Source organism: Sorex araneus, chromosome X (genome assembly GCF_027595985.1).
Source record: "Sorex araneus isolate mSorAra2 chromosome X, mSorAra2.pri, whole genome shotgun sequence".
Classification (NCBI taxonomy): Eukaryota; Metazoa; Chordata; class Mammalia; order Eulipotyphla; family Soricidae; genus Sorex; species Sorex araneus.
The window spans coordinates 304,141,128-304,168,132 of record NC_073313.1 but is presented as its reverse complement, the minus strand read 5'-3'; the positions used below and the strand labels follow the sequence as shown (position 1 = coordinate 304,168,132).

At 51.8% G+C, this 27,005-nt stretch overlaps 2 protein-coding genes across 3 annotated transcripts; both read right to left on the bottom strand.

Moving 5' to 3' along the window:
• Positions 1–151: 151 nt before the first annotated feature.
• On the bottom strand, positions 152–8,953 carry VAMP5 (vesicle associated membrane protein 5). 2 transcript variants are annotated; one of them, XM_055122782.1, is made up of 3 exons: positions 8,613–8,953; positions 1,000–1,137; positions 152–557 (listed from the first exon to the last, which is right to left on the bottom strand). In XM_055122782.1, exons 1-3 carry the CDS (start codon positions 8,613–8,615, stop codon positions 339–341), a joined length of 360 nt encoding a protein of 119 aa, XP_054978757.1. In that variant the 5' UTR covers positions 8,616–8,953; the 3' UTR covers positions 152–338. The 2 variants fall into 2 exon arrangements, with proteins under 2 accessions (XP_054978757.1, XP_012788999.1); XM_012933545.2 differs by lacking the exon at positions 8,613–8,953 and adding an exon at positions 7,901–7,958.
• Positions 8,954–11,301: 2,348 nt separating this feature from the next.
• VAMP8 (vesicle associated membrane protein 8) lies at positions 11,302–15,998 on the bottom strand. The gene is made up of 3 exons (XM_004612087.2): positions 15,873–15,998; positions 13,629–13,787; positions 11,302–11,701 (listed from the first exon to the last, which is right to left on the bottom strand). Exons 1-3 carry the CDS (start codon positions 15,894–15,896, stop codon positions 11,558–11,560), a joined length of 327 nt encoding a protein of 108 aa, XP_004612144.1. The 5' UTR covers positions 15,897–15,998; the 3' UTR covers positions 11,302–11,557.
• Between the last annotated feature and the right edge of the window lie 11,007 nt (positions 15,999–27,005).

Here is a 27,005-nt window from a genome sequence, read left to right as displayed (position 1 = left end):
CACCTGTACTCCATCATAGCTATGTAAGATTGAGAAGGAAGGCATGAGGATGGAGTCTCTGAGGTAGGAAGCTTTCTGGTCAGCCCCAGAGTGGAGGCAGATCAAGGACCAACCAACCCATCAACAGATCTTCACACACACGCAGCAGCTCTTAACGAAACAGCAGCTTTTACTGAGCTCCAGGTGGGGCTGGCATGACCAGTGCAGAAGGCTCCCCTCAGGGGGTCAGTCTTTGGTGGGATAGGGGATGCAGAGATGCACACAAGGAGTGCTGTCCAGCTCTCACTGGGGAAGTCAGCAGAGAGCAAACACCAAGGCTCTCTGGAGACCAGAACCAGTCAGTATGGTTTTTTGATCTCTGCTTCAGTCTCTACACCTGCATTCTGGATCTGTGGGGCGCTGGTCGCATTGCTCTGCGGGAGAAAGAGGACCAGCAGCACAATCAAGATGACGAGCAGGCCACCACCCACCGCCAGCCCCAAGAAGATCCGGCAACGGATGTTCTCCCCACGCTTCTTCTGGGCCAGCGTCTTGGTTGTCTTGCTGAAGGCTGAGCTCTGTGGATGGCCCCAGACACAGAGAGGGAGTTAATGGTCCCCCCAGAGCCATGGAGCCTCCCGACACCAACCCAGCTAGACCTAGTCCCCTTCTGCATCCCACCCATGCTGTCTGGTCCCTTTCTCCACGGTCCACACCCCACGGCCCACCCCACAGTGCTATTCTCAGACTCTACGTAGCCCTGAGCTGCTGCTTGGCTGGCTCACCCCTGTTAATAATGGCAGCCCTCCACCTTCAGGAAGGGCCCTAGCTTCAAACCAAAGCCTTCTTACTCCAGAAAGTTTATCCATGGCATATCTAACCTTGAGAAATAAAAACCTCCCTCCAGCACCCAGATAAGCCTCTGACCCCACCCAGGGCCTGGGGTGCCTGAGCCTACAGCTGCCTGAGGGCTCCCCCTCACCATTCCCTGGACTCTCCCGGCTTCCCCAGGCCTCACACCATATCCAGGAGTTGATGTGAACGCTGCTCCAGCTCAGACAGTTTCCCATCGCGTTCCAGGACCTTGTCGAAGTTTTTGAGCATGATTTCCGTCACCTCGTCGGCCTGCTGCTGACACCGCTGCAGCTCCTTCCCTGCCTGGGCGCCAAGCCCAAAGTCAGGACTCCATCAGGCCCCACCAGGACCTCTAGTTCTGAGACTGAGAGACCTCCTGCTCCAGGCCCACACATGCGTGCATGTGTGTGCACACACAGTATGAGGAGGAGAAACTGCTTCTTTCCTATGAAAGTTTGTGCGGAGAGGACCAGGCCCTTGGGCAAGTGACTGACCCTTGATCTCACAGGTTTCTTCCCCTGCCTATCCAGCAGGTCTGCCAGCCTAGAACCTTCCATCATGTCAGCTTCCTCTCTGGTAACCCAGGATGGAACAAGCCGGGAGACTATCCTCGGCTAGTCTCTAGGTCAGGTGAAGAACAGACTCTTCACCTGACCTAGAATCGCCCTCTTCTTTTCCTTTTGGTTTTGGGGGACCATGCCCAGTGGTGCCCCGGGGCTCTTTCTGGCTCTGTGTTCAGACATGAACCGTGGCAGTACTCAGGGAAGCATATGTGATGCTGAACCAGGGTCACAGCTGCAAGTGCATGCAAGGCCTTATCTGGCCCTAGAATGTGCAATACTGCAGTACTCGATGCAAAGTCCTTCCATTCACTGGCCAAAGGAGGCACAAAAAAAAAAAAAAAAAACAGGGAACAGAGCTTCATGGCTAGAAGCCAGCCAGGAAGGAGATTCACCCCACAGAACTGGAAAGGTAGTTTTGGTTCAACAAATGTTAGTTTCTTTTTAACCACTAATACCACTACCACCACCACTACCACTACACACACACACACACACACACACACACACACACACACACACGAGCGTGACCATGCACACGCTCAGATCTTCCTCCAACTTTCTCAGATCTCAGGTCTCTGACTGGTCAGGCCAGTTCTGCCTCCTGGCCTGGCCCAGCTCCCCCACATCAATGCTTGAAGTAGATTCCTTGTCTGCCTGGAAATCTCAGGCCTTCCAGTCAGTCAGGATCTCCACTGGGATCCAACTCAGAGATAAGCCCAACCTTTGGATTTCCCAGTGTGGGTAGCGCCTCTCCAGACCAAGAGAACCCCGCTGTTACGGAGGACTGTGGAGGAAAATGCAAGATCCAAGGTGGGACAAGTGGAGAGGAGGGGGGGAGGAAGAACAAGCAGGTCACCAACAAAAAGGAACCAGACTTTGCACACCTGCCACTAGGAGAGCCCCAAAGCAGGGACCCTAGGAGGACCTGGAGACACAGCTAGGGACATGTCTGAGAGATGAGTATCAGCGGCTGAACAAACCACAGCTAAGACTCCTCCCGGCTAATCCCCACGGCCCCGTCCTTGTTCTTCTCTCCCCCTCCCCACAGAGCATCAGCCAAACGCCTTTTCCTGCTGGCCCATATTGCCCATTGTTTGCAGCAGACATTTTGGCACTTGACTGAATTCCACTTCAAACCACAGAAAGGAAAGGGTTCTGGTGGTCGGAGAGAGCCACCTCCTACTCAGGCAAGAATCCTTCAGGATCCTCGCAGCTGCCTTGTACACGAACTCCGTACATTCCTGGGGTATGGGACTTCTCTCCCCAAGCGGACCTCAGCTCCCAGAGGGAGGCTGGGCCATCTGCCACTATCCCCGGGGTCCAAGAGGCCAACACAGAACTGACCACTGCGAGGCCTCGGCGAGAAGATTCTCTGTGTTCCAGCCAAAAGCAACTCTTATTCTCAAGAGCTGTTGTCCCAGGGTGTTTATCTGACCTCACCAAAGTTTCGGGGAGCAGGCATCTGAAATCCAAAGAGGCCAATATTTACTCACGAGCTAGAAAAGCAACATGCTTCCCGAGGAGGGGCAAACCACTGGGGGTGGGGGTGTGCTTAGAGGCTAGGGGGCCCCAAATGGCGAAGGGGGTGGGATAAGGAAAAGCACAGGAATGCACCACTATTGTTACTTCTTTGCTTTTCAACCAGCCTCATCAGAGCCCCTCACAGTCCAAGGCATGGCCACAAAGAGTCTGACCCGGAAACTTGGGAATGAACAAATAATTGAAAATGAGAATCACAGTCCAGGCCTCATGGGATGCTGGGCATGTTTTATTTTTTCTACCCTCCCTGCCACAGCTGTCACCATCTCATTCTCCAACCTGAGGTGACCCTGGGTCACATTCTCCTGGAGCGCTGGCTGGCCACCCGCTGCAATCTGCAAGCTCCGTCGTCACCCACCACAAAGCCAGGCAGGCCCAGAGCCAAGATGGACCCAGGCCTAAAGGAACACATTTGCTCCAGGGAAGCCAGAGGCCTGTGGCTCAAGTCTCAGGCCCACCCTGGCCCCACTCTACCTGCGAATGGGAAAGATGCTGTATGCGTAGGTCTCTGCTGGCACAATAAGAAGTAAAGGGGGCTGGAGAGAGAGTACAGGGGTAAGCCTCCTGCCTTGTGCGTGGCCAGCCGAGTTTGATCCTCAGTACCATATACTGGGCCCTGAGCACCACTAAGTGGGGCCCCTGACACAGAGCCAGGCGTGTCCCTTGACAGAGCAAGGAGTAGCCCCAGAGCACCACTGGGTGTGGTCAAAAAAAATCAAAACAAACAAAAAAAAGTCATACAGAGGCAGCTTGCTTAGAGGGAGCACTAAAACCAGAGCCAGGATCAGGGAGACAGCTCAAAAGGCTAGAGTGCATGCTTTGCATGTAGAAGGCCCAGTTTAATCACAGTACCATATGATCCCCTGAGCACATGGAAGAAAGAAGGAGGAAGGGAAAAGAAGGGAGATGGAGCAAAGAGAAGGGAAATGAAAGGAAGGGAGAGAAAAAGGAAAAAAAGGAAGAACTGAAGAAACGAAGAAGAAAGAGAAAGAAAGAAAGAAAGAAAGAAAGGAAAGAAAGAAAGAAAGAAAGAAAGAAAGAAAGAAAGAAAGAAAGAAAGAAAGAAAGAAAGAAAGAAAGAAAGAAAGAAAGAAAGAAAGAGGAAGGGAGGGAGGGAGGGAGGGAGGGAGGGAGGGAGAGGGAGACAGGGAGGGAGGGGGATAAAGGGAGGGAGGGAGGGAGGGAGGGAGGGAGGGAGGGAGGGAGGGAGGGAGGGAGGGAGGGAGGGAGGGAAAGAAGAAGGGAGGAAGGGAGGGAAAGAAGAAGGGAGGGAGAGAGGAAGGCAGGCTGGTGGGCCCCAGCTAATCCACGTTCCTGAGCCCAGCATGAGCCTGGAGAGTTGCTTTGGAATCATTGCCCCGAGGCCTAGACTGGCATTTGGATGGTGAGAAGCTCTCACTGGGCCAAAGGCTGGCCAGAAGGAGTGGAGGAGTGCCATGGCAGGGGTGTGAGAAGATAAGCAGCAGGCGTGGGGGGAAGGGGGTGACAGAGCCCTTTGGGGCCTGCGGGGCAGGAGGTTTTGAGAGGGTGCGGGGCAGCAGCCTGGTGAGGAGATGGGTGACAATTATGCAGGAGATGTTCTTGACACACCGTTACCCTCCGTACAGATGATCTCCCTTCCACGCCCAAAACTCTCAGGGTGTCCAGGCCAAACATCCTTGAAAGAAAGTTCTAGGGGCTGGGAGATAGCAGGAGCTCATTCCTGGCCTCCGGAGATCCTTGTACCACATGGTCACCTCAACAACTCCAGGGTTGCCCTGGTAACCCCCAGCAGTGCACAGCCAAGCACTGAGCCTTCTGGCCCACATAGCTGAATAAGGTTTCTGGGGGCCTTTTCATTTGTTCATTGGTTTTTTACCTTTAGGCCATACCCAGCTGTGCTCAGGACTTCTCCGTGGCCCTGTGCTCAGGAATTATCCCTGATGGGTTCAGGGGACCACATAGGGTTCTGAGGATCAAATCCGGTTGGTCAGGTGCAAGGCAAGCACCTTATGTGCAGTACTATCACACTATCACTCCTGCCCCTCCGGTATTGCTGAATGTGTGGCCTCTAGGCCCCCGAGCACTGCTTGGGAGTACCCTCCCCCTTAGAAATAAAGCTCTCAATAACTTCCCTCATGTTCCTTTCTCTCAAGAAATCCTATTCCAGAGCTGGAGAGACAGCATAAGGGACTGAGCACATGCTTTGCACACACGAAGATCCTGGTTCAGCCCCAGCCACTGCCCCGAGCATTGTAGGGAGTAACCAGCTGGGAATAGTTCCTGGATCCACCCCGAGAATGGCTCCAAAATCAAGAGGAAGGGGAAGGGGAAGAAGAAGGGGAAAGAAAGGAAGAGAGAAGGAAGAGCTATTCCAGGAGTTCAAAGAGATAGTACAGAGGGTAGGTGCGCGCCTTACATGCTGACCCAGGTTCCATCTCTGGCATCCCATATGATCCCCCAAGCACTGCCAGGAGTGATCCCTGAGAGCAGAGCCAGGAGTAAGCCCTGAACACTGTTGGGTGTGGCCCAAAAACAAAAAAAAAACAAAAGAAAAGATTATCCCAGCTGTTCTCCCTGTCACCTTCAGATGAATGTGGGCGGCCACCAGGTGTATCAGCTCCTGGGATCAGCACTGGCCTGAACTCAGAATTTAGGGGCCACATTCTGCACTGCAGCCCTGGGTCCCTTCAAGCTCTGCCTCTGCCACTCACCCGTGACTAAGGACTGAAGACATGACCTTTCCGACCTCCGACTTCCTCAACTGTAAAGTGGCGACAATAAAATAATATGCACTCTGTTAGCGAAGGCATGTGACAGTGTATAAATAAAGTGCTTCGCATAAATACTAAACAAACAATAGCTATTATTGTCGGTGTGGGACAAGTCTTTTCCCCTAGCTTTATTTAGCAGTCACTTCCAATAACTACACAATACTTGTGGTCTAAAAACCTAAATATATATGATAGAATACTGAATAAAAATATACATTTAAAAGGGTTTGGGACCATGGCCAGCAGCGTGCAGGGGCTACTCCTGGTTCTATGCCCAGGGGTCACTCCAGGCAGTGCTCTGGAACCATGCAGTGCTGGGGAGCAAGAAAAACTCTGTAGGCTCAACCCTCTGAGTTCTCTCCACAGCCCTCTTTTGAATATTTTTTTAAAATACACAGCCAGGGGGCCGGAGCGATAGCACAGCGGGTTCGATCCCCGGCATCCCATATGGTCCCCAAAGCACTGCCAGGAGTAATTCCTGAGTGCAAAGCCAGGAGTAACCCCTGAGCATCGCTGAGTGTGACCCAAAAAAAAAAAATTAAAAAAAAATAAAATACACAGCCAGGGCCGAGGAGAGTACAGTGGGTAAGGCAATTGCCTTGCACATGGCCAACCAGGGTTCGATCCTCGGCATCCCATATGGTCCCCAGAGCACTGCCAGGAGTGGTTCTTGCTTGCAGAGCAAGGAGTAACCCCCAACTATCACCAGGTGTGGCTCAAGAACAAACAAGCCAAAAAAACCTGATGATTTCTGGAGTCAGAGTAATAGTACAGCAGGTAGAGCACTTGTGCACGTAATCAACCAGGGTCCAATCCTGACACCCCATCTGGTCCCCTGAGCACTGTCAGGAGTCATCCCTGAGCACAGAGCTAGGAACAAGCCCTGAGCATTGCAGAGAATTACCCAAAAACAAAATAAAATAATAAAAACACACAGCCAAGGGTAGAGAGATAGTATAGGGGGTTAGGTGCTTGCCTGGCACGCAGTAGTCCCTGAGCATTGCCAGGGGCAGCTCCAAACCCACCCCCCAAATAATAAACGTTTTCAAAATAAAACAACCAACTAAGCTAAACTCTTCCTCGTTGCAAAATTGTGCGTTTACTTGTTCCTAACTTAGTACAGAATTTTACTTGGGCCTTTGGCAAACTGACCAACTGGGTAATCTGGTTGATTTCTAGCAATCCTGCAGGCTGTTGAGGAGATTCTACATCTTAGCGGAATACTAAACCCCTATTCAAAGGGCACATATTCCGAGGTAAACCCTGCACTGCTTGGCTGTTTGCTCACTCTATTTCATGTAATCCTCACAACAATCCATGGAAGGCAGTACTATAAACCAAGTTTTCTAAAAAGAAAGAAAGAAAAAACAAACAATAGCCCGGGCTTCAAGGGGTTAAGCCGCTTCACTAATGTCACAGAGCCTGAGAGTTGAACCAACATCAACTCCAAGGATCACATTCTTAACCCCTGTGCTAACGTGGGTGCAGGGAAAGGATGAGACACTCCCCCAGCTGGCAAAAGCCGCATACACCTTGTGTGTATTTGGGGAAGGGGGGTGGGGGATGGAACTCAAAACACAAACTCTCTGGGCCATTTGCATCATAAATACATTCAAGTCACTTGCTGATTTCTTCCATCTTTCCAACCATTGTTTTGTACCTGAGCTATCCCACAGGTGTCCGGCAACAAACAAGTGTCTGGCAGCAAACACTTCTTGCTGAACAAATAAGAGAAGAGAAGGGAAAGGAAGAAGGAACCTCGGTGGGGAAGTGAGGTGGAAAGGAGGAAAGGAAGATTTGGGAGTAGAGAAAGTGGCAGGAGGGGAAGAAACAGAGACAGAGCTAGTATATGAGGAGAGGAACCAATACATACATTCCCCGGCGCTGACCCACTATTTGCCTATTTTGCCTTAAATAAAACTGTGCGTCCCAACCCGCCCCCCACACACTTCACCCTTCACTTGAGTTTCCTCTCCCCACCCCACCCCCACTCAGTGTAGCCCACCCAGTCCCCCCCAGGCAGCCGAGCCCATGCCTGGCACCAGAGGAAGTGGGCCCGCGCTGGCGGCTCCTGGTGCCTCCCTCGGCTTCCTGGCCTGGTCTTCCAGCTCAGCGCTACCTTCCTGCCCCCCTTCCTCTTCCTGCCTCCAGTTCCCTGGACATGGAGCCATCCAGGCATCCTGACCCCTTGCCAGGCCCCATCCATCACACCTCGGCTTCCTACTGGGCCCATCTTCCCGGGAGTCCCAGGGGCAGCGGCAGAAACCGGCTCTCTCTGCCCCCTTCGCCCTGGAGCCGGGGCGGGCAGGGCAGCGGGAATGCGGAGTGACTCAACTCCCGAATGTGTCCCCAGGCAGGAGGGGAGGGAGCCAAGCCCATGCCACACTTCGATAAACTTCAATGGAACTTTCCGACTCCACATCTTTCTCTTTCTGCCGAGGAGTTTGCCCTCCAACAGCCCGCCCGCGGCCGCCCCGCCTCCCCGGCCCGCTCGGGTTTCCAAGTGCTGGACGGCGCTGGGCTCCCCGCAGCTCCAAGAAGGACTTGAGAGGTCACCTTATTGCCCGGCACTTCTGGGGGCGGTGCCCCGGTCCCACGGGCTCTCCCTTCACCTCGCAAGGATCCCGCCTGGCGGCAGGCGCTGACCCCACTTCACCGCTGCGGAAAAGGAGGCTCCGGGAGGTGAAGTGACCAGCGCCGGGTCGGTCAGTCGAGGGTCACCGCGCCGCTCCACGGAACAGGCACTCCCGGAGTGCGCTCAGCCCCGGTGGGGCGGCCCCGACGGAGCGCGCGGCGCGCGGGGTCCCCTCGCCCCGGGAAGACACGCGGAGGATGCCAGGTGGCCGCATCCTCCTGCACCCACGCCGGCCCCGCGCGCCTCCCCGCAATGCCCCGCAACGCCCCGCAATGCCCCGACCCTCACCATCGCGGCTGCCGTCGCCCCGCGCGCTGCGGCTCCTCTGCCCGCCGAGCCGGGGACGCGGGAGGAAGCCAGGGGCGGGGCCGGCCCGGCGGAGGCGGGGGGCGCGCCTGGTCGTGCGGTGACCCGGGCGAAGACAAAGCGAAAGTGACGGGTGGCTGTGACCGGAGTCCGTAGGGCGCCTGCTCCTGGGCCGGGTCCCCTGACCGCGGAAGACTCCCAGCTCTCCGGACCAACACCTGGGCACCTGGCGCCGGGACTGCGCGCCTCCGGGAGGGGCCGCCTCTGGGCGTAGACGCGGTGGATGCGGTGGAGGCTCTGAAATCCTCTCCGGAGCTGCTCGCCACGGCTGGTCTAGGTGGGGTGCCGTCATTCATTCACAAGCCTCGTCTCTACCAAGCATAACCAAAGGGGGAAAACACAAAAACCGAACCACGCCCCAAAGTTTTGAAACGAGAGAGGTGGTGCTTGCAAAACACTGTAACGCACCACCTGCCACTGGCAGTGTACGTTTTCTTAATTATTTCCCCTGTCCTTCCCCATGTTGTTGTTGCAATAGCTGGCCGTGACCTCTGGTCACAGATCTGACGGTGGGGCTCACATTCTGCGGACGGGAGGAGAAGTCACACTCCTTTAATTGTGGGGCTCAAATACACCTGATTGCAGTGCTCCTCAGAGCACAGGTTGATCGGGGGCATCAAATTCATAGTCTCTGCTCGCAAGGCTTTTTAGCTTCTGAGCATCACCCAGGCTACTCAAGGGTACATTGTATATTCTGTGGATTTCACTTCAATTTTTCTTTCCAGATTCAAGCCCCATGGAGAATGTGCTTGTGCTAGCTTTCAGAATTCCCCTAATGTGCTCACTCTAGCTTTCAGAATTTCCCTCTTCCCCACAAGTCAAAAGTTGGCAAGGTTGACCAGAGCCTTCTCGAGCTGAGAAGCCACCAGCCAGCTGCCCCACGCCCAGCCCTCATCATCCCCAGCCTCTCAAATACAGCCCACGTGAGTGTTCCCAGTATAGGGGGCTAGCATTGGGAGCGCAGACCCCATGGTATACCCCTCCTGAGTTTCAGGGAAGAGATTTCCGGCCAGGAGTGGAGTGAGGAATCAGGACGACAGGGTCTTTTCTGGGCCTTCTTCCTCCGTCGGCAGATCTGGAAACATGATTCTAGTACCTGACTTGCCAGTACTAGTCTCTAAATCCTGTCTCCCAGCCCTGCCCCTTTTCTCACTTCCTCTTCAGTACAGGTTATGTTCACTTCTACAACACCAATGGGTGCAGTAGGGACAGAGATGGCAAATCCTCCCCCCTTCCACAGACGTCTGGGCACCGGAAAGAGTGACACAGTCGGATGATGGAACCTGGAGGGGAGGCGGCTCTGAGACAGAAGGACCATTGTCCACGGAGGGGAAGGACAGCCCAGAGCCCTGTCTGGTGACAATGACTGTGTCCAGCCATGGGACACAGGAAAGATATGCCACCCACTCGGGAAAGGGGGACCCAGAGGTCCTGCAAGTTTCCAAAAGGGCAGAGGAACGTGAAGGACAATGGACCCTCCCTGCAGAAGAATGACAAAAGATGCTGTTTCCTCCAAGCCCTGCTTTGGAAGATATGGGGCCACAGAAGCGAAAGGCTGGAGAGGCAGGAGCCCCCCATCACATCCCTAAATGATCTGCACCAAGCTTTCTAGTTTCAGATAACTTCCTGCAGAGCATAGAGTCAGGAGTGAACTCTGAGCACTGCTGGGTGTGGCCCCTTCCCCCCCCCACCAAAAAAATAAACCTGCCACAAGATGAGCCTCAAGAGGAGCACTGCTTTTCAAAGTGATGGAAAGGTGTTTTGTTGTGTTTCTAAATTTGACACCATGACTTTACGTCGTGATTGGGTTTCAGGCATATAAAGTTTCAACACTGATCCCTTCACTTCCCTTCCCTCCCCAGCTAGAAAAATTCTGGATTTCCCACATGCCAAGCCCCTGGGGATATTGTTGTTCTGGAGATCTGTGACAATGAATGGAACCAGGAGGGATACAGATCAACAGAAAAGTTCTATCTTTTTCCTCTCATCTATTCTCTCTGCTCCTCCACTAACTTGGGTATCAATGGGAGAGCCTCATCCAGAGGGGATTCCTGGGGAGAAAATACTTAAGGAATATGGGGGGACCTTCCATGTGGTGTTCAGGATACCCAGGGGGACCTGCTCAGTGATTCCTGGTCCACTGGGCTGTGGTGCGAGGGAAGCAGAGGACGTGGTGCCGCTCAGGCCCTGCAGTGCTGGGGATTACTCAGGTCACCCCAGCAGTACCCAGGACCCTCCAGGACTGCACTTGGCATTGCCTGGAGGACAATGTAGTGCCAGGAACTCAGAAGGGGCACACAAGGCATAAGACTTAACCCCTGCACTATCTCTCCAGCCCTCTGAAAATACTATTTTTTTTTTTTGTCTTTGTGCCAAACTCAGCCCCTCTCAGGGCTTACTCTTGGCTCTGGCTCCGGGATTGTTCCTGGCAGGGTTGGGGACTGTAGGTGGTGTCAGGGTTTGAAACTAGGCTGTCCATGTGCAAAGCAAGTGCCCTACCTGGTATATGATCTCTCCAGCACAGAAAATAGATTTTTGCTGACAATGATAAATTTTTATTGAAAAGAAGGGTGAAGCAGGGAAAGGAAAGAGAAAGCACCTTACACACAGGGACAATGAAAGGTCTTTATTGCCCATCAGCCACTAACAGTTTACCAGCCCCATGCCAGACCCTCTTGGTCTCTCCAACCAACTCTGAGGACCCATGAAACAGCCACAGTCCAGCTCTCTCCTTCTGGGGGAGCAGAGTGCCCTCGGGGACAGAGGAGCCACAGAGTGAGGGGTAGGAGGACTGAGCAGCATTCCCTGTGGAGAAGGACAGGAGAGAGGGTCCCTCTTGGCCACCCCAGTGAGGCGAGAGGGGCGCTCTATGTCGGGATGGCACCAGTGGCAAAGAGCACAATGAATAGGACGATGATAAACACAATCACGCAGATAAGGACGATCATCTTCACGTTCTTCCACCAGAACTTCCGAGCCACCTTCTGTGATGTGGTCTTGAAGTGCTCGGACTGTGGGAGACAAGGCAGAGTAATCCAGGGCCCTTTCCCAGGGCCCACGGTGAAACAGAGGCCCAAGCCTCAGACTGAGTTCAGTGGCTGGGTATAGAGCAACAGTACAGTGGGTAGGGCTTTTGCCTTACACACACCCAATCTCAGTTCAATCTCCAGCACTTCATAGGGTCCCCTGAGAACCATTAGGAATAATTCCTGAGCACAGAATCAGAAGTGACCCCTGAGCATCACTGGGTGAGACCCAAACACTGAATAATCAAAAACAAAACAAAACAAAATAGTTCAGTGATACATTGAGGTCAATTGATGGTCCATGTTTTGTTCCCTATCTTTTTCTTTTTTATATATATAATGTAGGAACACTGCTATTTATTCAGCCATTGATTAAGATGATTGAATTGTGTCCCCTATCTTTTTAGGGGGTTTGTTTCAGGGTTGCACCCCACAATGCTCAGGGCTTACTCCTGGCTCTTCATTTGGGGATTATGCTTGGAAGGCTCAGGGGACTATCTAGGGTGTTGCGGATCAAACCCGGGTCTGCTGTGTACAAAGCAAGTATCCTACCGGCTGTACTATCGCTCGAGTCCTTGTCTTCCTGTCCTGACGTCCACAACAATTTCATAGGCCAAGGGCAATCTTAGAATCTGTGGGATCCTGGGGCCAGAGCGATAGTACTGCAAGTAGTGCGTTCACCGTGCATAGTCGACCTGGGTTCTATCCCAGCATCCCATATATGGTCCCCCAAGCACCACCAGGACTAATTCTTGAGTGCAGAGCAAGGAGTAACCCCTTAGCATCACCAGGTGTGGACCATCACCACTCCCCAAAAATAGAATCTGTGGGCTCCTAGGACTTATCTGCCCATTGTGATCAGGCCCCTGTCTGCCCCTTGTCTTCTTACCTCAGCACTGCTAAGCACACTGGTGGGCCTCCTACGTATGCATACCCCTGGGTGTGACCCTAGTAGTTAAACCTACCCTTAGCACATCTCCCTGGTCCTGCAACTCCCTGCTTCCTGGGGGCTTCTGAAGGAAGGGGCGTCAGAGCAGAAAAGGAGTAAAAAATTCTGCTAATTCAGTTGCAAAAATTATTTCCTAGGGCCACGCTCCCAGGCTTACGCTGTGGAATGAGAGATGGAATAGCAGAGAGACAAAGTGGATTACACCCAAGATGACAGGGCTGGGAAAGCCACAGCAGGTCACCTTCCTGCTGGTCCTGGAGGCTTAGCCTCCAGTCTTTGTGGAATTTTAGACTCAACTCCCTTCCTGAACAGCTGGCTGGAGAGAGAAGGAGGTTTTAGCTAGGTGTGTGGGAGATATTATTATTCCAGCTGCTAGCCAGCAGAGAATTGCACTGCTCTTCCCAGCTTCCCTTGAAAGCCGAGGTAGTAAGAATTGAGAGGTTTTTCCACCCACTTCTGAATAACTTCTGGAGACGGCTCAAGGTCCTAGGAAGATTTCCCCAGACCCAACATGTTTGCCCAGAGGAGGTCAGGTGATTGCTAAGTGCAACCTTCAGAGCCAAAATCAGTTTTATGGGCGAGAAGCCCAAGAATGCCTGGACGAGGGGCTGGAGTGACAGCACAGCGGGTAGGGCACTTGCCTTGCATGCGGCCAACCTGGGTCCGATCCCCAGCATCCCATATGGTTCTCTGGGCACCGCCAGGAGTGATTCCTGAGTGGTATGAACCAGGAGTAACCCCTGTGCAATGCTGGGTATGACCCAAAAAGCAAAAAAAAAAAAAAAAGAATGCTTGGCCTAGCCGCCTCGGGAGAACCATACACGGGGACTCACATTGCCTTAATTCACAGAACAGGGGAACTGGGATAGGGATACCTTGTCGCTACTGTTCATTTTGTCCCTCAAGCCCTTTGTAACAATCCCCTCTTCCGTTCACATGCCCCCAAAGGGCCCCCCAGCTCACTGTGGCTTCCAGGTCCTCTGTCTTGTTGCGGAGATGGTCCAGGTTCTCTCCTCGGGCCAGGATCCGCTCCACATTCTGGGCCATGATGTTCTTGACTCCCTCCACCTCACTCTGCAGGTTCCGCACACGGTCATTTCCTCCGCCCCCTCCGGCCTCCTCCTGAGCAACAACACGGGGTCATTAAGCCAAGCAGTTGAGGCACCCAGAGACGCTGCCTCAGAGGCTTGTGGAGGGGAGGCCCCAGGTGAACTTTAGCTTTGTATAATGTCTGAACTGTTTACAGAGAGAATGTTTCTGTGTATTACTCATGTCATAAAAAAATGTATTGTTGAGCTAGGGAGAGAGCTCCAGAGAGCTGGAGCTGGAGGCCTGGGTTCCATTCCCAGGGCCTCATGGTTCTCCGAGCACTGCTAGGAGTAACTCCCAAGCACCAAGCCAGGAGTAGATCCTGAGCACCACCAGATATGACCTCAAAACCCAAACAGTAAAAATAAATAAAGGTGGGGCTGGAGAGATAGTATAGGTATCCTCCAGCCCAGGTTCGATACCAGCATCCCATATAGAAATTACCCCAAGCACCGCCAGGGGCAATTCCTGAGTGTAGAGGCGGGAGTGACTCTGAGCTTTGGATGGTGTGGCAGAGAGAGAGAGGGATATTGGTCAGGCCTAGAAGGTGATGATGGAGTAAATAAGACTTCTTTTAGGGTTCTCAGGGAGGGAGGGACAGAGAGAGAGAAAAAGAGAAAGAGAAAGAGAAAGAGAAAGAGACAGAGAGAGAGAAAGAGAGAGAAGAGAGAGAGAAAGAGAAAGAAGAGAGAGAAAGAGAAAGAGAGAAAGAGAAAGAGACAGAGAGAGAGAAAGAGAGAGAGGAAAATTGGTCAGGCCTAAAAGGTGATGATAGATAGACTAGACGAGACTTCTTTTAGGGTTCTCAGGGAGGGAGGGAGGGGGAGAGAGAAAGAGAGGAGAAATAGAGAGAGAAAGAGAATAGAAAGAGAAAGAGAGAGAAAGAGAGAAAGAAGAAAGAGAAAGAAAGAAAGAGAAGAGAAAGAGAAAGAGAGAGAAAGAAAGAGAGAAAGAGAAAAGAGAAAGAGAGAGAGGGGGGAATTGGTCAGGCCTAGAAGGTGATGTGATAGAGTAGATGAGACTTCTTTTAGGGTTCTCAGGGAGGGAGGGGGGAGAGATAGGGGGGAGGGATGTGGAATTGGTCAGGCCCAGAAGGTGATGATAGACTAGATGAGACTTCTCTTAGGGTTCTCAGGGCCCCTGACAAGTCCACCCCTTTCCCTCATCGGTGCTGTCTACGGAAACATCTGAGCTGTCACCTCAGAACCCCACCGATATTTATCTCAAGGGCCAGCCCCTGCTTTCCCTATTCAGGGGGCCTCATTGAAATGTCCATGCTGGCCAGCTGCCCAGCAGAGCCCCTCGGTGCTGGCGCTTGCCGGTTGTGGGGAGAGGAGCTGAGTTCCGTGTTCCATTCCCCGGAGACGGCCACGTCTCCCCAGCCCTCCCTAGGCCCCTGCAGAGAAGGCCACCACCGCGGCTGGGACACAGACTTCTGCTTTTCCCCACGTGCGTGGGCGCCGGGCCGCAGCCTGCTGGGGCAGACGTTAAGTAAAAACAGCGGGCTGGGCTGGCCGGTGTCGGCGGGAACCAAGGGTAAGCCCTCCCTAGCCTGACCCAGGCCTCCAGATAAGGGTTTTGAACTGGGAGGGAAAAACAGGCTGAAGCTCCTCCCTCCTGACCCGCCGGGGCCTCCAGAAACTGGCCCCAAGGAGATTACCCCCGAGAACCAACTTGGGGTCCCTTGGCAGAGTCTCGGGTTCGGGGCGCCGGGGGTCCGGTCCTCTGACAGCTCGGGCTAATGCCAGGCGGTGCCAATCACCGGCCGGGAGTGGCACCGGCGCCGCGGGCGGGGAGTGTCACAACAATCCCCAGCCGGCCGGAGGAGGCCGGGACGAGCCGTCGGGAAGTCGGAGCCAGGAGTCCCGCGACCCCCCACCGGTCCGAAGCGCAGCCCCCCGGGTCCGCACGGCGGTCAGGGGCCGGAGGGCGCAGAGGGACGCGGGAAAAGCCTCCGGGGCGGCTCCCAACTAGCTGCAGTCGAGCTGTCCGGGTCGAGAGGCCCCGGGCGGCGCGGGCCCCCGCGCCCTGGACAGTGCCAGCCCCGCTCCCGTCCAGCCCGCAGCCCCCAGCCCTGCGCCCCTCGGAGCAGCCCCGTCCCGGGTCCCTGGAGCTCACCATGTCTCCAAGCGTCCCGGACATGTCAGCCGCAGAACTGGCCCAGTGTGTTTCCCCGGGCGGCCCCAGCTCACTTCCTGCTCGCGGCCACTCGCGGCGGGTCCCCGCCCCCCTCGCCGCCGCCCGCCGCACCTCACAGGTTCTCCCAGGTAGGCGCCTCCCGCCCCGCCCCCGCCCGCCGCCGCCCCGCCGCCCGGGCCCCGGAGGCGTCGGAACCCGGGGCCGGAGCCTGGATTCCTCGCCCAGCCCGACGGCCCTTCCCTCTGCTCTCCGTCCTGGCTGCCCGCCGCCCCCCTAGTTCCCAGAGACGAGCACCCCCTGGAAACCGCCTGCCAGGCCCGGTTCGCCGGGAAACAAAGCGAACCGTTTCTGATGCCCGTCAGTGCGCTGGTTCTCTGGGTCCCCGGGGAATTAGCGAGCGTGACCCAGGTGGGAGAGATGGTAGGACCGCGGGGAGGGCGCTGGCTTTGCTCGCGGCTGATTTGGCTTCGACTCCCCAGCACCGGGAGTAGGGGATCCCTGAATGCGGAGATGGGAGTCAGCCCCGAGCATCGCCGGGTATGGTCCAAAAACCGAAACAAGAGAAGAAGGCAGGGGCTGGAGCGATAGCACGGCGGGTAGGGCGTTTGCCTTGCACGCGGCTGACCCAGGTTCGATTCCCAGCATCCCATATGGTCCCCCAGCACTGCCAGTGGTCATTCCTGAGTGCAGAGCCAGGAGTAACCTCTGAACTTCTGTGCATCACTGGGTGTGACCCGAAAAGCAAAAATAAACAAATAAATAAATGAAAAAGAAGGCAAGTCACAAACTATGAGAAAGCTCAGGTGTGCGGGCCTGGAGAGCCTCGAACCCTCTCTGGGTGACCTCGGACAGCAGTGCGGAGGACATGGCCAAACACAGGGTCTAAACGGGTTGCTGTCCACCGTGCCAAGTTGAAAAGGCAAGCCCACCACCTGTTCCTTTCCTTCCGCAGCCCAGCAAAGGGGCAATGCCAGTCAGGGGCCACTTCAGGGGTGCTGAACTCTGTCCAAACTCAGCTGAAAGATTGCCCTGTGACCAGAGAGGGGGCCCCAGGCAAGGGATTTTTCCACGAACCTGGCTCCAGGCCAGAGAAAATTCACTCTTCCCGGATGGTGTTTATCAAGACAGCAGAACAATAACAGGGATATGCAGGAGGGAAAAATATTCCGGTCCCATCCCCAAAGTCACAGTTCGAAGGAGAAAATGTCAACTTCTGTGGCAAACACTTTTAAAACAGCATTGGTAGAAATGTACCCTTTGTAGCATTTTGAGATGCTTTATTCTACTTTACAATGAAATCTTCTGCCCCGTTAGATAAGATGATTCTATTTTTCAGACCTGAAGTTTGGTTCTCACAGAGGATATGATGGTATGGAATGCAGTCTCTTTCCACACCATCTTTATTTATTTATTTATTTATTTTTTTGCTTTTTGGGTCACGCCTGGCGATGCACAGGGGTTACTCCTGGCTCTGCACTCAGGAATTACCCCTGGCCGTGCTCAGGGGACCATATGGGATGCTGGGATTTGAACCTGGGTCGGCCGCATGCAAGGCAAACGCCCTACCCGCTGTGCTATCTCTCCAGCCCTCCACACCATCTTTAGAAGGGGCACAATGTGACCAAATTGAAACTCAGAATTCCTGGCTGACCCTTGTACTGTCCAATACAGAAGTCCAATACTGACTACATGTAACTGTGGAGCTCACAGTATATGGATGGTCTGAATTGAGATTTTGGTATGAAAAACACAACGACTTCAAATATTTAGTATTAAAAATGTAAGTAGGGGCTGGAACAATAGTACAGTGGGTAGGGCAGTTACCGTGCATGTAATGAACAGGAGTAAGCCCTAAGCATCACCAAGTATGGCCCCAAAACAACAAAAAAAGTAAATATCTCAGGGAGATAGCTGAAGGAGGATGTGCTTGCATGCCAGAGTCCCCAAATCCTATTCCCATGACCACATGGCATTTCCCATCCCACCCCAGCACTTCGGGGTGTGGCCCTGGTGGTCCCTAGCATGTCAGAGCTGAGTAGTACATCATTTGCCCCAGAACTGAGCTGTTAGGCCCATGTCTAGGCCACCAGCATCACGGGCAACCTTTCCTTTAAATGTAAATATCTCATCAATAGTTCTATATATTGATGAGATATACTGAGTACTGTTTTAGATTCATTGAGTTAAAAATTATAAAGGGCTGGGGCTGGAACCATAGTATAGTGGGTAGAGTGTTTGACTTGCACGTGGCCAACCTGGATTCCATCCTTGGCAGTCCTTATGATCCTCCGAGTCCCAGCAGGAGTGATCCCTGAGTGTAGAGCCAGGAGTAAGTCCCATGCACTGCTGGCTGTGACCCCTCCAAAATTATAAAGGGGCTAAAGAGATAGTTCTAGAGTACAGGCTTTGTATACAGGAAGACCAGCCACACATGTCCTGAGCATTGTTGGGAAAAACCCTAAGCACTGAGTCAGGAGTAGCCGCTGAGAGACACTGACTACAGGACTCTTAGTTTGTTTTTAATGGATACATTTAATTTCACTATTTCATCTATTCTTTTAGTTTGTTTAGTAAAAATTTCTAAGCTACAGGGTTGGAGAGGTAGAACAGTGAGTAAGTTACTTGACTTGCACAGCCAACCCAGATTTGATCCCTGGTACCACATATGATCCCTCAAGCCCCCCTGGAGTGATCCACCTGAGCACAGCCAGCTGTGGCCCAAAACCACTGTAGCACTGTAGCACTGTCATCTCGTGGCTCATAGATTTGCTCGAGCGGGCACCAGTAACATCTCCATTGTGAGACTTGTTACTGTTTTAGGCATACCGAATACGCCACAGGTAGCTTGCCAGGCTCTGCCGTGCGGGTGAGATACTCTCAGTAGCTTGCTGGGCTCTCCGAGAGGGGCAGAGGAATTGAACCCAGGTCAGCTGCGTGCAAGGCAAACACCCTACCCACTGCGCTATTGCTCCAGGCCGCCCAAAACCAACCAACCAAAAAAAATTTTTTTTAATTACAAAGGTGGCTTAAATTATTTTTCTTTGCTTTATACACGGCCAACCCGGGCTCAATTCCTCCATCCCTCTCGGAGAGCCGGCAAGCTACCAAGAGTATCTCACCCGCACGGCAGAGCCTAGCTACCCATGGCATATTCGATATGCCAAAAACAGTAACAAGTCTCACAATGGAGATGTTACTGGTGTCTGCTCGAGCAAATCATGAACAACGGGATAACAGTGCTACAGTGCTATCATACTTGGTGGTGCACAGGGGCTACAGTGCTATGCTATACATGCCAATATGTAGCCTATACCTACATGTCTGTATGGTTTTGGTTTTATCTGGGGAGGGAGGTTGGGCCAAACTCAACTGTGCTCAGGGCTTACTCCTTGCTCTGCGTTCAGGGATTACTCCTGGCAGGACTCAGGGGACCCATATGGGGTACTGGGATTGAATCCTGATTGGCCACATACAAGGCATGTATCTCTCCAGCTCTTTCCCTGTTTTTTTTTTTTTTAGGTGGGGATACGCAAGAACTCAGGAGCTACTCCCAAGTCTGTGCTCTGTGCTCCCAGTTGGTGCTCTGTAGCACATGTGATGCTGGCTTTTAAACATGTGCTTCCTGCATGCAAAGCAGTGGCCAGGCTATTGAGCTCTCCCCAGCCCTGGGCTTTTAAAGGTTTTGTTGTTGTTGTTGTTGTTGTTTTGTTTTGTTTATTTTTTGAGCCACACCCAGTGGTGATCAGGGTTACTCCTGACCCTGCACTCAGGAATCACTCCTGGCAGTCTTGGTGGACCATACGGGATGCCAGGGATCAAACCTGGGTTGGCTGTGTGCAAGGCAACCCCCCCTAGCCAGTGCACTATTGCTCTGGCTTTAGCCTTTGTGTGTTAATAGGGGCCACACTAGGATTTTACAGGCATTGCTCAGGGGAACCCTGCAGTGCCAAATGTGGAACCCAGGACCTCATCCATGCAAGGCATGTGCTCTACCATTTGCTACATCTCTGACCCCCCATATTTGCTATTGTTTTGAGAGGAGAATTTGGGGGACCATACCTGGCAGCAGCCAGGGCTTATTCCTGGCTCTGTGCTGAGGAGTGACTCTAAAGGTGCCTGGGGATTCGATCCTGAGTCAGTGGGATGTAAGGCAAAGCACCTTACCCCTGTACTAACTTTTCAGTCCCTGGGACTGAACTCAAGTTTGTCTTCAAAATCCGTGCAGGACCAGAAAATCGGTACAGGGATTTGGTAGGCATCAAAGGTAAGGATCCTTTGCTAGAGATCAAACCCGGGTGCTTTGTGTGGAAGAGGGAGGGGAGCTTGGGCCCATCTGCAATGCTCAGAAACTATTCCTGGTTCTATGCTCAGGGGTGACCCCTGGGGTTGATGGCATGTAAAGCAAGTGACTTACCCCCTGGATTTACCCAATTCTCAAGGCCTTCCCATAACACTTTGAACCCCATTTAATACCTAAAACTTTCTATATTCTATTATTGTTTTTCTTTTACATTTTTATATAGTTCCCCACCCACCTTTTCTCTTTTTCTTCTTCTTCTTCTTCTCCCTCTGGTTTTGGGACCACACCTGGTCATGTTTGAGACCTGCTTCCATCTCAGTGCTGAGTGTTCATTCCTGGCAGTGCTAGAGAATCAGGCAGTGGGATGGTTCTGCTAGAGATAGAGCCTGAGGCCGCACATGCAAAGCCTGTGCTTCAGCCCTTCGAGCCATATCCTGGACTCCTTTATATTTTTTCTCCAAACTTCTGTAGGACAGAGGTCACTAGTTAACCTTTTGTTCCCTCCTCTGTAACTTGTCCAGTGCTTGGTACATAAACTAGACCAAACATACTGAACTAAAACTAAAACGTTTTTTTTTTTTTTTGCCTTTTGGGTCACACCCGGTGATGCACAGGGGTTACTCCTGGCTCTGCACTCAGGAATTACTCCTGGCGGTGCTCGGGGGACCATATGGTATGCTGGGATTCAAACCCGGGTTGACCGTGTGTAAGGCAAACGCCCTACCCGCTATGCTATTGCTCCAGCTCCAAAATTGTGACTTCTTTGTGTTAGAAGAAGTACCCCCACTTTCTCACCCCACAAAGATTTCACTGGATTGGAACTTGGCAGTGGATTAAGAGATACATTCTCTACTGTTGTTTTGCTTTGTTTTGTTTTGCTGGGGCTGGGCAATATCCACCAGAGCTCGGGGGCTTTTTGTGGCTTTGTACTGAGGAGTGACCCATTGCAGTGCTCAGGGCACCATATGTAGCATCAGGGTCAGCCACATGCAAGATAAGTACCTAAACTCTTGTACTATCTCTCCAGCCCAAGATCCACCTCCTAAATAGATTTGTAGCTTCCTTCCTTGGCCCAGCTTGCTTGTTTGGATGACCTAGGAGTGGGCAAAAGCCTAGATACTAGGAACACTCTTAGTCCAGTGATTTCACCAGCCAAAAAATCTGTCTCCAAGAATCCCTATCTTCACCATGGTATTCTTTGTGTTTTTTTGTGGGGAGCAGGTGGGACAGAGGGGAATGTTGGTTTTGGGGCCAGATATGATAGTGCTCAGAACTTACTCCTGGCTCTGTGCTCAGAGATCACTTCTGGCATTGCTCAGGGACCATACATATCTGGTATCAGCAATCTGCTATGTGCAAGACAAACATTTTACACACTGTACTATGCACTTAACCCCAGGGATTGTTTTTGTTTGTTTTCAGGCCACACGCAGAGGTGCTCAGGGATCATTACTGGCAGATCTTGGGGCACTGGATGCATTCAGGAGCAAACTCTTAGTACAGCAGAGTATCTGCCCCCCCCCACCCCTCCCTTCCCTTCACACCACACACATACAAAAACAGACATGGAGGAACTTTATTTCACATGTATATGTATTATAGGGCTGGAGAGATAGGACAGCTGGTGGGGTGCTTGCCTTGCCTTGGATGAGACTGACCTGGGTTCTATCCGTGGTACCCCAGATAGTCTCCCCAGCCTGCAGGAATGATTCCTGAGTACAGAGCCTGGAGTAAGCCTTGAGTACTGCTGGGTATGGCCCAACAACATAAAAACAAATTATAAATATTTATTAAATGAAAAAAACATATGAAAAGATACATACTGTTTAATTCAAACTGTGATGCTCTGGAAAAGACATAGAGACAATTAAAAGTTGTGTGCTGGGGGCTGGAACACGATAGCACAGCAGGTAGGGCGTTTGCCTTGCATGCGGCGGATCCAGGTTCGATTCCCAGCATCCCATATGGTCTTCTGAGCACCACCAGGAGTAATTCCTGAGTGTAGAGCCAGGAGTAACCCCTGTGCATTGCTAGGTGTGACCCCCCCCCCCAAAAAAAAAGTTGTGTGCTGGAATGATAATACAATAGGTAGAACGCTTGCTTTGCATATGGCTGAGCCAGGCTCAATCCCTGGTACCACATGTAGTACCCATAGCCCAAACCTCTTGGTGTGGGAAAAATAAATTGGATGGCTGCCAAAGGTAGAGGGGAGTATTTTTTGTTTGTTTGTTTTTGGGTCACACCTGGCGACGCACAGGGGTTATTCCTGGCTCTGCACTCAGGAACCACTCCTGGCGGTGCTCAGGGGACCGTATGGGATGCTGGGATTTGAACCCGGGTCGGCCGCATACAAGGCAAACGCCCTACCCACTATGCTATCACTCCAGCCCTAGAGGGGAGTTTTTGAGAAGTGAAACTGCTCTGGACAATAGTGTAATAGTGCATACATATACGTTTGCCCAAACTTGTCAATGCACAATAGAGTGAACCCTAATATTCAGCTATGGACTTCATTAAATATAATGCTAACCCACCCATTATAACAAATGTACCACACTAATGCAAGATATTAATTATAGAAAAGACAAGAGTATAAAAAATGAGACTTCTATATTAATCCAAAAGATAGTCTATTGGGACTGTAGCAATAGCACAGTGGGTAGGGCGTTTGCCTTGCACGCAGCCGACCCAGGTTCGAATCCCAGCATCCCATATGGTCCCCTGAGCACTGCCAGGAGTAATTCCTGAGTGTATGAGCCAGGAGTAACCTCTGTGCATCGCCGGGTGTGACCCAAAACCCCCCCCAAAAAAGATAGTCTATTAATTTTCTTTTTTAAATTTTTATTTTTTAAAAAATTTTATCACCATGTGGAAAGTTACAGAGTTCTCAGGTTTATGTCTCAGTTATACTGTATTCAAACACCATCCCTTCACCAGTGCCCATATTCCACCACCAAAATCCCGGGTGTACTCCCCGCCCCCCACCCCAACTGTATAACTGATGAATTTCACTTTATTTTCTCTTCACCTTGATTACGTTCCATATTTCAACACAAAACTCACTATTGTTGTGGGAGTTATATCCCCAAACAAGATAACCCTAATAAGAAGGCATTTGATAATTAGTTTTCATTAAAAGATTGTATGTTTTCAGGTTTTAGAAAAGGTCGCGCGGCCGCATTAGCGGCCACGCAGCTCGGATGTGTCCCAGTCCCGAATCCTGGAGCCGTGTTAGTTGCTGCTCAGTGTCGCCAGGGTTCCATCTGGAGAAGGTGTGCTGGCGGCACCTCCTCCTTCCGGCCCCCCGGTGTTGCTGGCCCCGATTCGGGTCCGGAGCATTGTCAGGGCCTCGTTGCTCACCAGAATGCCTGCCGCTTCTCTGTGGATTGTGGCATCAAGATGGCGCCGAGGGTGGGTCGAGGGCGTGACTTCCGGCGGCCGGGACCACTTGGAGTTTTGGGCTGGCGCCGCCCCACTCCAGTGGCCCCCGCGGCTCGGATGTGATAGTCTATTAATTTTGAAATAAAGGCTAATCCAACTCTACTTACATAAGTGTTCTCTCTGAGAACAACTACAAGCCAGCTGCCACACTTACAGGTGCTATAAACACGTTTCACATTTCCTCAGTTTCTTCACACAAAATAGTAAAGAGAACTATCTGAACTCCAGAGTGTAGATTTAATACACTGCTTCACTGAAAGTTTTCTCATTTTGTCGGAGGAGATTGTACCTGGGAATGCTCAAGGGTTGTTCCTGGCTCTGTACTTAGGGGTCATTCCTGGTGCTGCTTGGAGGAGCATATGAGCTGCTGGGGATTGGACCAGGTTGGCTGCATGCAAGACAAGTGCCCTACCACTGTACTATTGTTCCAGCCCCCTTTCTTTCTTTTTTTGAATAGGGGCCACACCCAGCTGTGCATCAGGGTGCTCAGCCTGACTTTGGCCAATGATGCTTGGCTGTCACCAGGGCCATACCCAGTTGGGACCTTGGAGAGACCATTTGAGCTCTCTCCTGGAGTACATTAGACGCATTTTTCTCTTTTTTGTTTTTGGGCCACTTCTCACATTAAAAGCATTTGTGGGGGCCAGGACTGAAGGGAGGGTATTTGCCTTGCATGAAGCCAACTCGGGTTCAATCCCTGGCATCCCATAAGGTCCCCCAAGCCCACCAGTTGTGATCCCTGAGCACAGAGCTAGAGTAAGCCCTGGGTAACACTGGGTGTGCCCCCCGCCCCCCAAAAGTAAAAGCATTCTTGGGGCCAGGATGTTTCTCAATTGTAGAACTCATGTGAGGAGCTAAATTCAATTCTTAGCACCATAAAAAAGACAGTTAGGGAGGCAGAGATGAGACAGAAGTGTAGAGTTTATTTTTTTATTTTATTTTTTGCTTTTCAGGTCACACCCTGAGATGCACAGGGGTTACTCCTGGCTCTACACTCAGGAATTACTCCTGGCGGTGCTGGAGGACCATAAGGGATGCTGGGAGTCAAACCCCGGGTCGGCTGCATGCAAGGCAAATGCCCTACCCGCTGTGCTATCATTCCAGCCCCTAGATTTCATGCTTTTAACACAATGGGTTCAATCTCTGGCGTGGCATCATCTCTCAAACACTATAGGGAACCACCCCGAGCACTGCCAGGTGTGGTCCAGAAAGCTAACTAAAGATGCCACAGTACAGTGGAGGATAGTACAGTGGATCAGTTCTAGCAGGATTCAGAGGACCATGTGCAATGCTGGGGATCTAACCGGAACTGGCAGTGTGCAAACCAAGTGCTTTATCCATTGTACTATCACTATGGCCCTCCGTAGAATATGCATGTGTGTGAGTGTGTGTGTGTGTGTGTGTGTGATGTGTGGCAGTGCTTCAGGGTTACTCCTGGTCAGAGAAGGACCCCCCAATACAGCCACGCAGTGCTGGTATTGAACGTGAGGCTCCAGTATGCAAAGTGTGCACTCCAGCCCTTTGAACTCTCCTTAGCCTCTGCAGATTTTTCAGATCTTTCCTTCTCCTTGCCTCTGCCCCCACCCAACGCTAAGAAGTGTTTGTATAAACTGTGCATTTAGTGTTAAACTATCAGTCAAAGAACAAACAACGGATGTCAGGTCCCTGATGGCTGTCACATAGACCACTGACATTGCACAGTGGTATCACTTTAAGTTTTTACAAAGAATGTGTGATCATGCCCCTGTGACTTCATTGAATGACTGATGTGGCAGGATGGCTACACGATTAGATCCCTTCTCCCCCACCAGACCACTAGACTTTTCTATTTTTGCCTACTTCTTCCATTAGCCTTCTGTAGCCTGGAAGCCCCAGCCTGAGTAAGAGGGTTGTTGTTTTTTAATTAAAACCAAATTCCTCTTCTTACGCTTTGTTGTGGTAGTGATGTCTGGTACTTTCCCACTTGGCTGCGTTGCTCACACACACTTGGTTCTGGGGTGTTGTAGAACCCAGGATCACAGTGGTAGTGCTGCCAGGGATTGCTGCACTCCATGGTGTGGGCTATGCCAGGGACTGACCTCATAGGCTCTTGTCCGAAAACAGGTTAAAGAAAAATGTGTTTGGGGGTGGGGACAAGTCTACCATCTCAGATTGCTAGCACTCAAATACAACCTGTTTTTCTCTCTTTATTTTGGTCTGGTTTGGGGGCCACACCCAGCGATGCTCAGGACTTACTCCTGACTCAAGCTCAGAGAGCACTCCTGATGGTGCTTGGGGACCTTATGGGTGCTGGAGATTGAACCTGGGCCATCTGAGTGCAAGACAAGTGCCCTATTGCTGAACAATTGCACCGGCCCCAAACCTATATTTCTCACACCAAACTTTGTTTCTTCTTGGCCTTGGAAAATTTAGCAAATAGGACAGTTTTTTGGTTTGGTTTTGTTTAGGCCACACCTGGCAGTTCTTATTCAGGGACTTTTTCTGGCTCTGTGGTAAGGAATGCCCCTGGCAGTGGTCAGGGTACCATATGTGGTGCCAGCCATTGAAACAGTAGTAGCATGCAAGGCAAGAACCATAACCCCTCCTCTCTGGCCCTTAGACATTTGACTCTGGTAACATTATGGAAAATGCTATTTTACATTCGTATGCAGACTTTTATGAGGACATAAGTTTCCCAGTCATCTCAGTGAATACTGAGGGGCAGAAGTGCTACAGCACAGGTTTAGTTTTGTAAGAAACTGCCAAACTGTTTTCTTTTCTGTTCTTTTGGATGGGGGACTGGGGCACCCTAGGTACACTTAACCCTGGAAGAGGAGGCAGGGGACTTGCAGTCTCAGGGATAAATCTTACATGATCTTAGTGCCATCTGACAGTGGGAAATGAAAACTCAGTTTAGCCCTTTGAGATATATTCTGGGACCCAGAATATATTCCAGTGTGGCTGTACCATTTTCCGTTTCACCAGCCACGAAGGAGAATTCCCGATGTTCCATATCTTCAGGAGTCTTTGTTCTCAGGGTTTTGGATTTTAAACATTTTTGTTTGGTTTGGGGGCCATGCCCAGAAGTGCTCAGGGGATCACATGCAGGATTTAAGGTGAGGTTGGCTACATAGAAGGCAAGCACTTTAACTCCAAGTACTGCCTGCAGGCCCTCAAACATTCATTTTTATTTTCCAGTTTTCGGGCCACACCCAGAGATACTGAGTGGTTACTCCTGGCTCTGCACTCAGTAGTCCTGGCGGTACACAGGGGACCATAGGGGATTCCAGGGATTGAAACAGTTTCCACCGTACGCAAGGCAAACGCCTTATCCACTGTTCAACTGCTCCAACCCTCACTTTTTCTCAAACATTTTTAATAAATCTTTTTTT